This window comes from Atractosteus spatula, chromosome 23, assembly GCF_055471065.1.
Source record: "Atractosteus spatula isolate fAtrSpa1 chromosome 23, fAtrSpa1.hap1, whole genome shotgun sequence".
NCBI lineage: Eukaryota > Metazoa > Chordata > Actinopteri > Semionotiformes > Lepisosteidae > Atractosteus > Atractosteus spatula.
Window position 1 is genome coordinate 7,590,208 of NC_142728.1, and position 16,512 is coordinate 7,606,719.

General features: G+C 39.2%; 1 protein-coding gene across 1 annotated transcript in view; it reads left to right on the forward strand.

Moving 5' to 3' along the window:
- The first annotated feature begins 10,024 nt into the window (after nt 1–10,024).
- LOC148816100 (disabled homolog 2-interacting protein-like) overlaps nt 10,025–16,512 on the forward strand; it is a 365,406-nt gene continuing 358,918 nt past the window's right edge. Inside the window, exon 1 of the mRNA XM_088940452.1 lies at nt 10,025–10,106. Coding sequence (XP_088796578.1) covers nt 10,025–10,106 — 82 coding nt within the window. The remainder of the gene's footprint in view (nt 10,107–16,512) is intronic.

Here is a 16,512-nt window from a genome sequence, read left to right on the forward strand (position 1 = left end):
CTAACTATATCGGAATATGGACCACAATCCTAGTGCACATCCCTGGGGTACTCCACTAATTACATCACTCCGGTTTGACTATTCACCTCTTATCTGTACTTATTCTATGTATTAACTGGTTCTCAATCCACACACTCACTTTTCCCACATGCCTGCTGCCTGGAATTGAAATAATCCCAGGCTTTCTGAAATTCTAAATTCACATGGTCATGTTCCCTGTTTGTATCCATTATTGTTTTTGCTTGTTCAAAGAACTCTATCAAGTTGGTTAGGCTTTCCTAAATCCATGTTGATGATTTACTAGGATACTCATTTAATATTGTGACCTAACTTGTCAAAACGCTGTGTTCTGGTCTTGTTAGCTTATTGTACAATTTTAGCACAGTATCCTGCTTTTTGTCTTTTTATTTCTTCCCTACAACATCTAGAAGATGCAAATGCTGTCTGTAGAAACAAGTCTCTTTATATTTAGACTCTTCAAGCTCAGTTTTTCCTGGTTTACATTTGCAGTATGTTTCTGCCAGCAGCATGCATCCCATTTCAGCTTCTGCAGTGTTTTGCTACTCCTTATAGTTTGCCATCTGCGAACGTATCAAGTTTGCTAAGTATACCAGAATGTAGATCATTGATTTAAATTAGGAAGAGCAATGAACCAAACTCTGATACTGGAACTATTCCATTAATTACATCACCCCAGTATGGACATTTGCCCCTTATCTGTACCCTCTATTTGCTGTACTTTAACAATTTTACTGTTATTTGACTGAATCGGTGAATAGTATTACTTGCAAGAAATACATTCAAGTAATGCATCAATTCATAAAAAAAAATAATTTGAATTTAAAGCTGCAATAACAAGCAATGTCAGTTTCAAATATTATAGAATTAGAGGGGTTTAAAAGGATGTTTTATGCCCCTAAATCTCTAGGCAGTTGACCGTCGAGCTAGAAACCCACGCTTATTATTCCTTGCAATGTAACCTAGATTTCTTCCATCTTTTAATATAATGTTCCTGTCCACAGCACACCAGCAATATCCAATCACATGCCTGTTTCCTCTCTCCAAATTATAATCACTCATATGCTGCTTTTACTTGCAGGTGACCCTGGTTGCACATCAAGCGAGCATACTGTATGATTTAGAATAGACAGATTTTAAGAGAAACTCGGTATATCTGAAGAGACAGCAGTCTTCAGGTGTGAAATGGAGGAAATCTTCTTTCACCTCAGTACATGCTTGTGTCTCTTATAATTTACTAAACTAATGAGCTTACTATTTGCATTTGTAGAATTCAGCAAAAGAGGCAGATAGACAGTCCAAATGTTCTCATGCTCTGCCCTTACAAGATGTATTTCTGGATTTGTTATTCAAATCCCCTAATTAAAACGGTAGGACATCAAACCCTAATGGAGATCCAGCTGTGTGCCTATTACTCACAAGCTTGTGTTTTGAAATTGAGAATTGAGGGCTTGGGGGGGGGGGGGGAGTTATTGACGTAAACAGACACTCCTGTTGTGTAAAGGAATGAGTCACACTGAATACCTCTGTGTTTGTATATTCTTATAGATCTTTATTTTTAGGTGGACATACACTTGCTTAAATTTTACCTTGTTGTTGAATCCACCAAGATCTTCACACTTACAAGCTTTAGAAGCAGAGTTTTTGTATTTGAGATGTTTTTGGTTGTGAATTTCTTGCATGCTCAAACAGTTCTGTGACTGGGTAATTCCAATGATTATGGGGCGATTTTAGAGCTATTGATTAAAGGACGGAAAAAATAAGAAGTTAGGTAATATGGCAAGTTTCAAACTCCCAAAAAACTGAGATGTGAATTAAATTTTTCCTAACGCGTTTCAAAATCCTATATTGGTTAATAGGAATCTTCGGAGCCAAGAACTTTTTCTTTTACTTAGATGTTTGGAGTTCGTTCTTTCTGTATCTCTGGTAGCACGATGTGCTCGGTTTTCTGGAACACACAAGTGTAGAGATGATCTATAGCTGTTTGTGCACTGATGGCAAAAATCTTTTTTTTTCTGCTTTTAGGAAAGTTACCTTAAACTTGACATTTGAGAGTCAAACTTCTGAAATAATTGGACTGTGGCCTCTTCTATTTCTCTCACATGTTCCCAAAGGACTTTTCCCGAGAATTCTATTTTTTGCTGTTCTTTATAAAACGCTTTTTTAAATACAACCTCAAAGGTTTCCAGTCTTAATCATGCAGTTTTTAGCCTTGACCAATATCTGATTGGGGTGGCACGGTGACACAGGGGTTAGCATTGCTACCTCACACCACTGGGGCCCTGGGTTCAATTAATGGGGTACTGTCTGCACAGAGTGTGTATGTCCTTCCCATGTTTATATGGGTTTATTCTGGGTGGTCCAGTTCCTCCCACAGTTCAAAGACATGCAAGTAAGTTAATTGGTTCCTGGAATAAAATGACCCTGGTGTGAGCTGGTAGGTTAATTGGCTGCTGAGAAATTCACCCTGGTGTGAGTGTGTCTCTGTCTGTGTGTCTGCCCTGTGGTGGACTGGTATCCCATCCAGGGTGTATCCTGCCCTGCACCTATTGCTTGCCAGGATAGGCACTAGCTTCCATGCAACCCTGTATTGGATAAAGAAGTTAGGAAATGGATAGATGGTTTTTGTTTTTTAGCTACATTTTCAACGCACAGTGACATCTAGAGGCCAACACAGTAGCTGCAAGTCTAAAGGATGGACAGATAAAATGCAATTGACCCATAATACAGCACACTTACAGTTCTGACAGGTATCAAAACTGAAAAACACAGAAAGCTCTCGAGTATTTTTCAGATAACGTACTTATAATTTTTGAATGACTGCACTGACAGTCAAAGGTTCATCTGGGGTTCTATTCCACTGAATGTGCTCTGAGCTACACTTGCGGCCTTGAGCTAGATGAATGGCTTGTTAATACTTCACGAATAAACTACAGTCTTTTTTTACTGCCACGTGTAAATCTGCCTCTGGCATACATCTTCAATAGTAAGAGGCCCCCTGGTGTACAAGGCAGTAAAGAAGGAAGAAGAATAATGGAGTATATTTAACAAGTAGGTAAGCAATTACTGTATCATGGTCACAGCAGGCTATCTTTAATGAGGCCTTAGCTTACAGTGGCTAAAGGATGAATCCGGTCAGGGCTGCATAATCATTCATGAAATGCTAGCATTTAAAAAAAAGCAGGGGACTGTTGTTTCTACCTCCTTTTTAATTCTTAATGAGCCTTATCAACATATAGTTAGTGGGCAGAAACGTGCATGCAACAGAATCATAATGAACCTCTCTACAAAGTAAAGCACTGTGCTACAGCAAAGCATTATAATCCTAGTTCTCTGCACCTCTGGGTGAATATAGCCTGACAATTCCTTACATTATAATGACGTGCGATCAAATATTCTTAATGGAAAATAATTCAGAAAATCGGTTGTTTGAAAATACTTAGGGAATATTTTGCTGTTTGGATAAATTGTAGTGTATATCAGTGTTTCTTTATGACAGCGCGTGACAAAGAGAACTGCACAAATGCCGTGAAATGCCCTTCAAAGGGTGGCTGTCCTGATGTGCATGCATTATGCGGAACTCGTCTCTTCAAAAATAATAGATTTAATGAGTTTTAACATTCATCTGCAAGATGACACTCCTGTTGATCAGAGAGGAAACAGCCACTTGGGATGGCGAGCAATGCTAGATTGAAATCTTTTTAACATTCACCCAGCAACCATTTCTCTTCTGTTGGTCCATGTTAGGACAAATGGCAGCGCTTGTGATCGTGTTTGTACAGGTAGCCCATTGCGTCACCACAGGAAGATGGTACTTTTCCGAGCCCGTTTCTGCTAGCTCGAACTGTGAGGAAATTCTGTCATTGTGACTTGAAACTGGTCAGTTAGTAACAGAACAGCCTCCAAATGCCTTGCAGTTTATGTTGTGCTATCATGATGTTAACAACTGCAAAACCCTTATTCTTCAACATTGACTTGTCCTGTGACACAGGATAGCAGATGCAGGTAACCTTGGCCAAGGAAAAAGGAGAGAGGTCATTTTCTCTAATGAACAAAGGTTTTGCTCACTTTTAATGATGCCTAGAACTGTGTTGTTTAATTGGACTGAAACGGATAAAAGAAATATGATGATCAGGGGTGTTATTGATGCTTAGCTCTGATAGAATGTGTTGCACAGGGTAATATTTCTGCCTGGTGCCATGTGGACTACCACAAGCAACCTGGTCTCTTGCAGTCACAGCTCAGTTACCAACCCCTTCACATCCAGGGTTACACAGCCATTCCTTCATATATGCAGTGTTCAAGCTTGGGATTTGCTTAATGGATCTCTTGTGGGATTTGGTGCATCTTAAACTTTTACGGGCCTCGTAAAGTCATTGGACAGCTCTAAATCTCTGAAATAGCAGTATTGGCCAAAGCTTCACACAGGTCAGGAATATGGCAAGGTTACCAATCCGAATTAAAAAGTACCATGTGCTTAGGGGATGTTTTGGTGTCTGGAAAAGATTGTCAGTTCGATGTTCGTGAATTGGTGATGGGTACCTAAGCAATCCATCAGCACTCTGACCAAAGGTGGTGAGACACCTGTCACAGCCAGCGTAGACCAAGGTTATTTCTTCTGCATATTGTATTGATAAACAACGGAGGACTCTGCCGTTTGAAGCTGCAAAAGGTGTCATCCAATTATGAAATTGGATTTTTATTGTCTTCCAGAGTATCATCCGATCTGCATAACATTTCAAAGCTGTCAGAAAAGAAATGTTCACCGAAGAAAAGCTGAAAATATTTCAGACACTGCGACTATTCTCAGTCATACGATGCTAAACACTTCAATCTAATTGAAACCTTAATTTCAAAACACAAATACTTTTTTTTTAAGATCTCTTTATTAGCCATATACAATTTTTTGCATTAGGAATTTGTCTTTTCGCATACCCCAGCTTGCTTTCCATGAGACACACAGACGGGGAGAGAGAAGCTTGAGGTCAGAGCGCAGGGTCAGCCATTAATATGGCGCCCCTGGAGCAGTTGGGGTTAAGGGGCTTGCTCAGGGGCCCAACAGAGTAGGATTCCTCTGACGGCCACGGGATTTGAACCGGCAACCTCCCAGCCACAGGCACAGATCCTTAGCCACAGTGTCACCACTCCGACCATTAAGTTAGAAAATATGTGTGTTAATAGTAATTAAAAACATCTGCAAGCTAACCTAACAATTACAGATACAGTACAAAGAATGTATTGTGTGAGTATAAATTTTGCATGTACAACAGCGTGACCTATTTATATATAAAATCCAAATATGTAATCCTACATGAAATATAGTCCCACATACAGGTGTACACACAGACTTAAACCTTCAAGATTATAACATGAAAAAACACTCCCAGGGAGCTGAGTATTAAATTATAATACATAAAAAACTAACAAGGCTCCTATTCCATAGCAATTTGATCCATTCCGTCTTTTACAAGCTGCAGCCCCCCTGTACTCATACATAAATAAGAAAGTGTTATATTTAACATGTAGCTTCATACATCACTCAGTGCAATTTTAAATAAGTTAACAGGCTTGAAATATTTAGCACCTCATGCGGTCTGACATCCAAGAGGCTACAACTTTTAAAGCCTGAAATGACCAAAGCACTTTCCATGTACTGTAGTTCTACACTTAAGTCTTTGAAGAACTTTACGGTGCTATTGATAGTTCTAAATAGGTCGAAGTGCATTACAATATGATCTGTCATGTGTGTTTCAGTGGTCACTGGTATGGAAAAAAAGGTACACAGTGGGAGTAAACTTCATCATGGGATTTCCGGGCACAATAAATAAGATCAGCAAGTAGCTGAAGAAGAATGACCTTATGTGTGTTCAATGCAAACAAACGAATAAAAAATAAGAATCCCCCCATTTTTGCTTCGTTATGGGACCACACACCAAACCATTCTGCAAAGACAGAACTGCTGTACTCTTTGGAATATGAAATGCAGTAAAACCAATCCATGCCCAGCACTCACCCAAAAAAAAAGCTTTCCTTTATTGTTTATTTTTGATTTGTTCTTAGCAATAACGGACAAGTGAGCAGAAATAGAACACCAAGCTTCTTGTGCTTGCCTTTGAATATAGAATGCAGCAAAATATGCATTGTACGAACTACTGACCCCCTCTTTCTAAAGAACAGACTCAGAAAAGGAAGTTTACCCACAGGCAAACTGAGTGTTGGTTTAATCATATACTGTATGTGGCAACTCTGAAGCTCAACAATACTTACACAGATTTCTGTCATATTAACGTTTTTTCTTCTATCTGTAAATTTGGCTCTTTTTACCTGGGCCGATTATAAATCATAGGTGTCTGTCTTCATCAGGAAGGTGTTTCATTCACAACCTTGTGATTTGTCCATGTACAGTGACGCCTGCTTTTGTCTAACTTGAATGGGTTGCTTCGAATCAATTCCATGTGAATTGAATGGTCAAATGAGCTGGAGATGGGTATTCACAGAGTGCTGAAAATGACAGGAGTGCTGTACAAACTGTCCATTGATATTTTCCTTAATGTTGTGGGAAGAAAAAGCAGTAACTGTACATATTCAGTGATGCAACTATCAATGTCACAGAATTTGGGTTCTGATTAAATCATCTTTTCTTTTGTAGTTTAAGGTTACACTTACGTGTGTAAATGTGCTTTCCTGATATTATGCATCCATTCTACGTTTCATCTTTTAGAAACCATCTCCAGTATATTTGTTCAGAATAAATTTTAGGCATGCTGACGTAAATCCCAGACAATGGATACAATAAATCGCTCTGTTTATAACCCACTTTAAATAAAGTGGCAGAATTGGTTACTTTCCTTTGCAATTTGAGTTCAGAAAGCTTTTACGTTTAGGAAACCAAGTGGGTTTATCTCAGGGAAATTGATTAAACTTTTTTTGAGCTCGGTCTGACGGTTCCATTGATTACTGTGTATTTTTACCTCGCTGTGAGGAATCTTTTAAGTGATTTTAAACTCTCTACGGGAAACGTGCATGAGGAGTTGTTGTTGAGTCCTGGGGGTAATTATAGAAATGTAGCCTTCCTCTCAGCTACATGTCCTGGTGTTCAGCTAATAAAAGGCTGATGAATAAACAGACAGATCAATTGCCAGACACAAAAAGATGGGCAAATGAGATGGAGCAAGCTATTGTTGGAAAGACAGAGAAAGGCGCTATCACAGAAGAGATGGAAGATTTTTTTTTTCCTTTTCAAAAATAATTAACTGCCAGACACCAAAGACTCCACACTCCCCCCTCTGATCAAAGGGCTTCACATTTTTTCCCCCAACACAGAATCATTCCAGGATTTCAGCTCTTAATTGCCTAATTAATACAATTAAAAGCTTACCTGACGGAGTTATGTGACTCAGTGTGTCGTCTTAGAGCAGAACAGTGCTCATTCGGGTTCAGAGTTATCACTCATGGTTGCAGAAGTGAGCTAAATTGAGATAGGATCACTTTATTAGCCATATACAATTTCCTGCATTAGGAATTTGTCTTTTTGCATACCCCAAATTGCTCTCCATGAGACACACAGGCACACAGACAGGGAGAAAGAAGCTTGGGGTCAGTGCGCAGGGTCAGCCATTTACCTGTATATGGTGCCCCTGGAGCAGCTGGAGTTAAGGGCCTTGCTCAGGAGCCCAATGGAGTGGGATTTAAACCAGAAACCTTCCAGCCACAGACGCAGATCCTTAGCCACAGTGCCACCACTCCGCCCAGGGGTCAGATTGGTGCCATGGAACACCACTTTCAGCACTATAATAACCATTACTGGTCACCAAGAGAAGCTGTAAGTGAGTTCTAGGGTCTCAGTTACCCAGATGTGTCTTTCAAAGGTGGGGTAGCTGGAAAGTCTCTGGCAGGATCTCACACTTGTCTCGCATTCCTCTTATCTCACAGCAGCAGCTGGTGGGACTCCACAGTAACTTACAGGACATCAGTGTGGAGATTTAAAACATCGATAGCAAACCTTCTGTTTTGCTCTGTAAAAATAGCGTACAACTTTCAGCGATGTCATTATGGACATGTCCTAATGTAGAAGATACAAATAACACTCTGATACTGCAAAACTACATATGCTATTTTGATGTATATTTTTTTTTATGCACAAACGTACCTATAGTTAACCTGTGATGTGCCACTCTGTATTTTCCAAACATATTTCAACCATGGAAATGTACTGATACCTCATGATACTGATACTGAGGTTCGTTTATGTAATTTTAATTGGGAAAACACCTTTTCATCCATTGTTTAACTGCTTTATACAATATAGGGTCATGGGGATGCCAGAGCCTATATCAACAAGCAACGGGTGCAAGGAAGAATACAGCCTGGACAGGACAACAGTCTTTCACAGGGCACACACAGACAAAAGCACACACACATTCGCACCAGGGCCAGTTTTTCCCAGAAGCCAATTAAGCCGCCAGTACGTTTTTTAACTGTGGGAGGAAGCGTGAGCAGACAGCACACCAGAAACCGAACCCTGCAGTAACCTATATTACTTATAACAGATTTAACCCTTCAAGATCAATTACTGCCTTATGGCCCAACTCCTCTCTTTTTATTTAAATTTTAAACGATTTCTATGAGTGCTTTTTTTACTGTGCTATAATGTGTGAAGCTTGTCTTGGCCAGGTTATCATTTTAATCGATTTTCCGTTCTTAACTGACTTATCAGGTCTATGTACAGTATGCAATGTGTATTGACGTTAAGTTGATTCTCATCGCTGAAGGTATAAAGGGCAAAACATGACATTATTATTATTTACTTCTGAACTTCTGCCCTGTTTAACCAACGCATACCAATCTTTAAACAGGAGTTTCCTTTATGACACAGCTTACGCCATAGCATTGCCTTTCTACCTGCATTCTTTAGTATTTAAGCAATCTTATCTTCACCGCTCTTCCCTGCAGTGATTAAACCCGCAGTGGAGCACCGGAGGCGGTCGATGGGGAACACCGCTCCGGTCCGGCTGCCGCACGTTCATCGTCAAGTTCGACACACGACGCACGACCGACCATCGAGCCCTCAAGAGCCCGGAGTCTCACTCGCCTGCCCCGGCGCCGGTCTCCGCTCTCCGCTCTCCGCCAGCTGAAACGCCCACTTATCTGCCTTGCGCGGAAGCGCCCCGTCTCTGTGGTGGAAGCTGGTGTCAGTCACGCTGCGGCTCGCTTCCAGTCTGGGCGGTTGGGAGCGCAGTGTTACCCGCAGTTCGGAGGGAGAGATTTAAAAAAAGAAATACTGCCCTCGGTGAGAAACGGGGCGACTTGTACTAGGCGTAGGTACAGCACCTTGCGGTTTGAAACAACAACAGTAATGCTTTTACTCGTGCGGAGGGCAACAGGTGAATTAATTTACCCTGTCTGCACAGGTGCATTTTTATAAATTGTCTCATTATTAACAAGTACGCCTAGCGTTATTTTAACCTCACGTGTCTTTGATGGACGCTAAGTCGTTATCTAGAGATAAACGGAGGCAGCTTTTTAAAATGACTAAATATTTGGCACCTCTCTTAATATTCATCCGGACTACCTTGTCTGCTCATACCTGCAGAGGTTGTACATCACCTTGCTGTCAATTTTATTGACACGGTTTACGAACTGAATGTTGCTCGTTTCTTTCCGGAACAAAGTTGTTTTACTGCCCCGAGAATATTAAAACTTTTAAGACATTTCTATGTCGGTTAGCTGGGAAGAAAACGGTAATGCAAACTAGGGCGGCACAAACTGCTGACCGTAAATCTTTTGTAAAAATATATATATTTTTCTCCTTGTAACAGTCAGTACTCAGACTGGAGTACTGCATCTGGCGTTGAGGTATATATACTGTAAGCACATCGTTTAGGTTTTTCTGAAGTGAAGTTATCGCTGCTCGATTCGGACGTAGTCTCAAGTCGGAGGGTTATGAGAGGTGGAGATTGTCCAATTCGCTAACGGACACTGTTATTTCGGCCGTAAGACGTCAAAAATGGATTCAGTCAAGGAGAGAATGGAAAATTTGATGTTTTATCTGTCGCAAAGTCAACACCAAGGATGGATCAGGGTGTCTGGTGAGTAAGCAAAGCAGTGACACAGCAAGGCTGCGATTTGTGTTAATTTCTAATGTACTAATGTGTTTGTACGTTTCTGTTAAGTTCGGCAAGTCCTTTTGCACAACAAAGATTCTGCAACATTTGCTAATATAAATGAGAGTTTTTTGTTTACTAAATTTGTTTACGATAAGAAATACATGTAGTTGTATATTGTTGTTTATTGCGCTTATTGACTGTTTACTAAACTTCAAGTGTGTGTACAAGAAAAAGACAAAACTTTGTTACTTTTGTCACCCCATTCACTAGCAACCTCCTTCATTTTGTTGATGCTTGTGACTTTGATAATTTTGTAGTCGTTTCTTTAGCAGATTAAATTATTGTGTGGAATGAAGTACTGCATATTCATCTATTTTGGCGAAGGTTAATGTTGTCGCTTCTGTCCCAGCAACGATGTCTCTTTAAACACAAAAAAATATCTTAATTGAGGTGAAGCAAATTAATATAAAGGTACTGTAAAATTTATCAGTAATTTTGTGATGCTGTGTGTATCTTTGTATTGTTTATGCACAGGTTAGCAGGCACTGACTTGATACCAAGAATAACGGCCCTCTAGGCTGATAACTCTCATATTCCATGATCTTACAGACTGTGATCTGTCAACTGAGTACCCAGAGTAGATTAAAGGATGGCCATGTTCTGAGAAATGTTTTGAAGTACAAAGAGTGCAAGTTAGGATTAGAGCTCTGTCACCAGTTGTAGTAGCACAAAAAGTGCCGAGGCTATTTAGAAGGTAGAAATTGGGTGCTGTATGCTTGCCATATATGTGAAACAGGGTTCAAAAATGCTCAGGAACAGTATTCAATTTCCCTACGGGATTAATAAAGTCTTATCTATCTACTGTATTCTGAAACATGACTACCATTACCGAAAGTTTAAAAGGTACATCTGCCTTGTCCCTTTTCCCACTTTTATAATCCAGTTTTACACTGCTTTATTATGTTACAGCATTTCAAAGTCCTTCACTCACCTTTACCACCTTTTTTACCATGGTATACCAAAGTTGAGCTTTACAGGGGTGGTTTACTTGTCGGAGCAAGTCCGCCTCTGGTAGACCTAGTTATACTCATTTTCTGTTTTTTTTTCCTACATGTTAGAAAGTAAACGTACATCTGCCAGGGACCTGGTAGTTTGTTAAAATTCTCCTCTGAACATAACTATGTGTGCTCAGTATGTCCAGATTGGCATCTCATATCTAAAGAGGCATACGTGCTGTTGAACCCGAGGCCTCTGTCTGAGTTATTTCATTTTCATTTACTTTCCTTTGCTGTAGTAATTTTCAACAGCCTTTTCCTAAAAGTACGATGAATGTCCTGAGCTCCTGTCAGTGCTCTGTGTTGCTCAACTACTAAATCATATTTTCAGAAAATATTTTCGGCCAAATTCCAAGTAGTCTGAGGCCACTAAAGGTGTCTTTACATTGTTAGAGGACACAAAAATAGGTTATTAACTGTGTGCCATTGTCATCAATCATTAAAACAGCGATTAAACCATACTAACTGTATTACCAAAATACAGTACTATGAATTTATTGGTTAATTACAGAAATAGTAGAAATAGAAATTCATGAAGTACTAACTTGGAAATGTTAGGATTCCACTACAGTAGAGCAGTTTTTGGAAACCAGAGTGTTGTGAATCTGGCATTTAGGCTTGTATCTCTAAATTAAGAGGTAAGAGGTAAGCTTACCTATTACATAACATCCTGAGCTTTGGCCATTCAATAAGAGGAGACATTTGAACATCCCATCGATCCATTAAAAGTGCACCATTATCCTGGAGTGGGTTCGATAAGGAGGTGACACTGTGGAGCAATGGTTGGCATTGCTGCGTCACAGTGCTGGGGCCCTGGGTGCAATTCCTGGGGTGCTGTCTGTGTGGAGTTTGTATGTTGTCCCTGTGTTCCCGTGGGTTATCTTGGGGTGCTCTGGTTTCCTCCCACAGTCCCAAAGGCTGGTAGGTTAATTGGCTGCTGAGAAATTCACCCTGGTGTGAGTGTGTGTCTCTGTCTGTGTGTCTGCCCTGTGATGGACTGGCGTCCTATCCAGGGTGTACCCTGCCTTGCGCCCAGTGCTTTCTGGGATAGGCTCTGTCTCCCCCGTGACCCCGAATTGGAAGAAATGGTTAGAAAATGGTTGGAGGGGTAAGATGAGATGAGTTGGCCGGGGTTCGCTCAGATTTTGGGAATTTCCAGGGCTCTGGAGAACTTCAGGAATCCCATTCACAGTCAGCTAGTGCCGTGACCCAGGTTTGAATCGGTGATCAAAGAGTTCAACCTGCCCCTTTGCAAGTTGAGTCATCAAGAAGGCTCACCTGAAACTACAGTAATTTATTCACGTGTCCCACTAATTTGTATCCGTAAAAACTTTATCTGTACTATGAATTTAGTCAAAGACGGAAAGCCAGTAACAAGTAACCGAAAATATAGATTAATAAGCAAGTTTACCAATCTTTCTTAATTTAACAACTTAGATTGTGCTGAAAGATGTCTGGAGCATATGAAGTCAAGGCTGATTCTATGTCATGAATTAATGTTAAGACAGCTTTTGGAATTATTGTCATTACTTTTTAAATGTAATGTAACACTGAATATAGTTTTGTATTTATAGTTTTTATACATCCCAGGTATGTTCTGGTAGCATTTTTGTTTTTCTCACTGCATCACTTTAACTTGTTACAGTATAAAATACTGTACCGTTTTCCATGGATGTGTCATAAGCGTAATAGTTGTCATAAGGGTGTCATAAGTTGAATAGATGTAAAAAAACATTTACTGTTCATTGTATATTTCATTTTATACCCATCCAGTTTTTCTTTACATTTATTTTATAAAATTGACTTCTGTCTTGTACAGAGAGAATGATTAAGGATGAACATACTACATCAACCCATCTTTTGACACACAGTCCTGCTCTCATGATTGGAGTACTAATTGGAGGATTAGCCCACACTGAAGTCATGGTTAGGGTTACTATGAATTTGTATTTTCCCAGACATGTCATCCTTTTTAGTTCTTAACTCTCTGTCTGGGAGGAATTTTCAGATACCTTTAAACGTCTTGGATTTTTCCCTTATTCTTTATCCCTAAAGGTTTTCAGTGCAACATGGCTCTTGACACGAGGAGAGTGTCGATCACTTGAGAGAGAGACTGTGTGTTGATTACAGTCGCAGACGTGTCTAGTTTTCCTTCTGAACAGGTATGATTCTTCCTAATTCTTCACCCCTGGCTCAGCCCTGGTGGTGATTGCAGTGTCTTATCTCATTCTGTACTGCACACAGCTACAGGGCAGCATTTCTTCAATAAGAATTCAATATTTCAATAGAATCTTCAGAAATCTTTATTTGATACTGTATTTTATTTTGCTCTCCCTAACCACAATGCCAAAGTGAAAGTGCAAAGTCACTGCAGAACTAAAGATGAGATTCCTGTGCTTTCAAAAAGAGAGCTGGGGAAGAAGACCTCTATCTGTCTCTGTTGTCTCTGTGACAAACAAGATATATTGTTACAGTATATATTTTATGCAGTATATTAATGTTAGATACTGTATAAAGTATACTTATATTATATAACATGTTGTATGGAATTAATACAATGTGATGTACAGTAACAGATACTGGTACAAATACCCCTCTCCTCCCCTTCTTGAGATAGTGTCCTCTTTATTGAATGTTCTGATATGGTTGCCCTTGTCACTGAAAACCTGCAGGAGCTCAGGAACTGGCACAAAGACACTGCTGTTTCACCTCAGAGAAGAGAAAGCCCTGGTAGATCAATCACAGCCCTTTCCTCTCTGTGCTTTGCCAGTTGTGCACAACTACATGGGGAATGCTGGTCAAAGCTGGCGAGCGACATGACCCAGACTCAAACTCGCTATATCTAGGCCATAGAGCTTCACCTGTGTTTGGAGTGAGCACCTGCAGATGCCAATCAAGCTGACTGGTTGCCAGATACTCTGTAGGGTTTTGGCAATGGTCTATTACAGTGCTGTGTTTAAGGTTAGTTAAGGTTGATCTTAAAACACCTGTTGGTGGCAGTGACTAAAACATTATCTGGGACATAGCATTATTTTTAGGTCAGTTTTATTTATATCATGCTTCAGAAAAATGTGCTTGAATGACTAGCTTTATTGTTTTCAATATATAGATCTTAAGAATAGCGTCTTCCATCTTGTTGCTAAAGTAGATGCATAGAGACATTTGTGTTACAGTTCTGAGATAAATGCTAACATTACTTTAAGAGCTAAATCTTTAAAGCCCAGAAATTAACAACTAATTATGACAATGAAATGACAACCTATTATACATTTAACTTGTTTAATTTGCATTAGTGTCAAATCTGACTTAACTTGTTAAGAGGCCGTCTTTTGTACCCTAAAAATATTCATACAGTATCTGGCATTTCTGTAGCCTGCAGTACACCCACATGCTGAATATTTCCTCTTCTTTAAATGATCTGTCTGATAAGGTTCGTTTGGACAATTACTTTAGAAATGCTAGGTTGTTCAGCGTAGTGATTGTGGTGGGTTATTGTATTTGCCAGTCCCTTAAACTATTTATAGACATACTGTAGTATTGTTCTGCAGTGATTCATTTTCTATGTACAGTTTTAATCCAAATTGAGCAGCTCTTTCAGTCAGATTTTAGTGTGTGGTAAGTATAGGACATAGGAAGCAGTGTGCCATAATGTTTTAAAGAAAGAATTTATGCAAAATTTCCATTATTTTTGGGACCGTTCTAAAAAAAGATGCAGTAGTGTGCTTTCAATAGCAAGATTTTCATGTAGTTTTACATGACGCAAACACAGCGAGATTAGTGATTACTTCCAGGTAAATCCTGCGTCATTGTGTCGTCTTTGCTATTTAGCATTTCTGTTAGTACACTTCATGCAGCTGTACTGTTTATATGGCTATGAGTTCTAAAAAACAAACTTTGTTCTTCTGACATTAATTATAATTTATTATACATCACCCTTTGAGACTGATTAAGTTGTGGAATAATTATATAAACCACATCTCTGAGCTTCACATACTGTATTCTGTAGCATTCAATAGCTTTAGAGATGTGCGGCTTCATAAGACAATTAACATACTGTAGCTTCTAATTAAATGCCATTAAAAACTAGAATTGAAGGATGTTGAATATATCTGTTGATAATGAAATGCTGTTAGAAGAATAATATTAATGCTAAATGACCACATTTTTTGTTGTTACATGCATTTTTCAAAGAGTAACTATTGCATTTTCTATTTTGGTTAAATGAATTGCATCGAACACACAGTTTAAAAAGTCTTAGGCCTACAGAAAATTATATATTTAGTTACCACCTGTGTTTTAGGCTGAATTGATGGTTAGGTTTAGAAACTGGGCTGTTGGAAAAGTTAGGGTTAGGGTTAATGCTTGGTGTGTGCATTTTTACTTCTGTTAAAGGAGATGCACAAATTCGTAAAGTGTTTTTTAACTGTATAGCCATTCTATGTCTGCTGTCAGTTATCACCTGTCTTTGTTTCAGAGTGCCCTTTGTAGATATCTGGCTGTGATTTTAGTTATACAAAACTAACTGATTTTGCTTTTTTCCATTTTCCTGTGGCATCAAGTTGTATTTAGTATAAAACATTGATTTTTTGTTTCTTCTCCTATGCCCTTAAGGACATTTCTATATTGATTGCTTCTTGGACTGTAGTCCAGAATGTTTAGTAAAACTGTTTTCACAGAGAAGAACATTAAAACTGTAATATAGGATGCTGCTGCAAAGACTTCAGGGGCAGAACAGAATGTTTCATGTTCTATAAATTGAAAAAAACCGCAATCCAATAAATTGAATTGACTATTTGTTTTAGTCTGTACATTAAACATGGAAAATACAAGAAATTTAGTTTTTTATCTGTGGATTTACATGTGTAGAGTATTGTTTTCTGTTCCTTAAAATGTATATATTTGGATATTTCAATTTATAATAACAAACTTTATTTTATATAGCTCCTTTAAAAGTGGCTTTACAGAACAAAATGCACAGTGAGAGGAGATAGTAGATGGGGTTTGGAGTACAGTAGTAAAGAAAATGGGCAGACAAAGAACCAGTTAAGTAAAAGCCCTTCTAAAAAAGTCTAGAGTCTAAAGTTTGAGTCTAGATTTGACAAAGCTCGGGGAAGGTGGCTCTCTGATATCCTTAGGGGTGGAATTCCAGAGCTTTGGGGTACAGCAGGAGAAGGCCTTTGGAAGACAGACAGGGGACCAGAATTAGACGAATGAAGGTTGTGAGATGGAGAGTAGGACGATAGTCACTCAGCCAGGTACTCAGGTGCAAAACCACGCAAAGTCTCATAGTTGAGCATGACGATTTTGAGGCAGACACGAAAGCTGATAGGAAG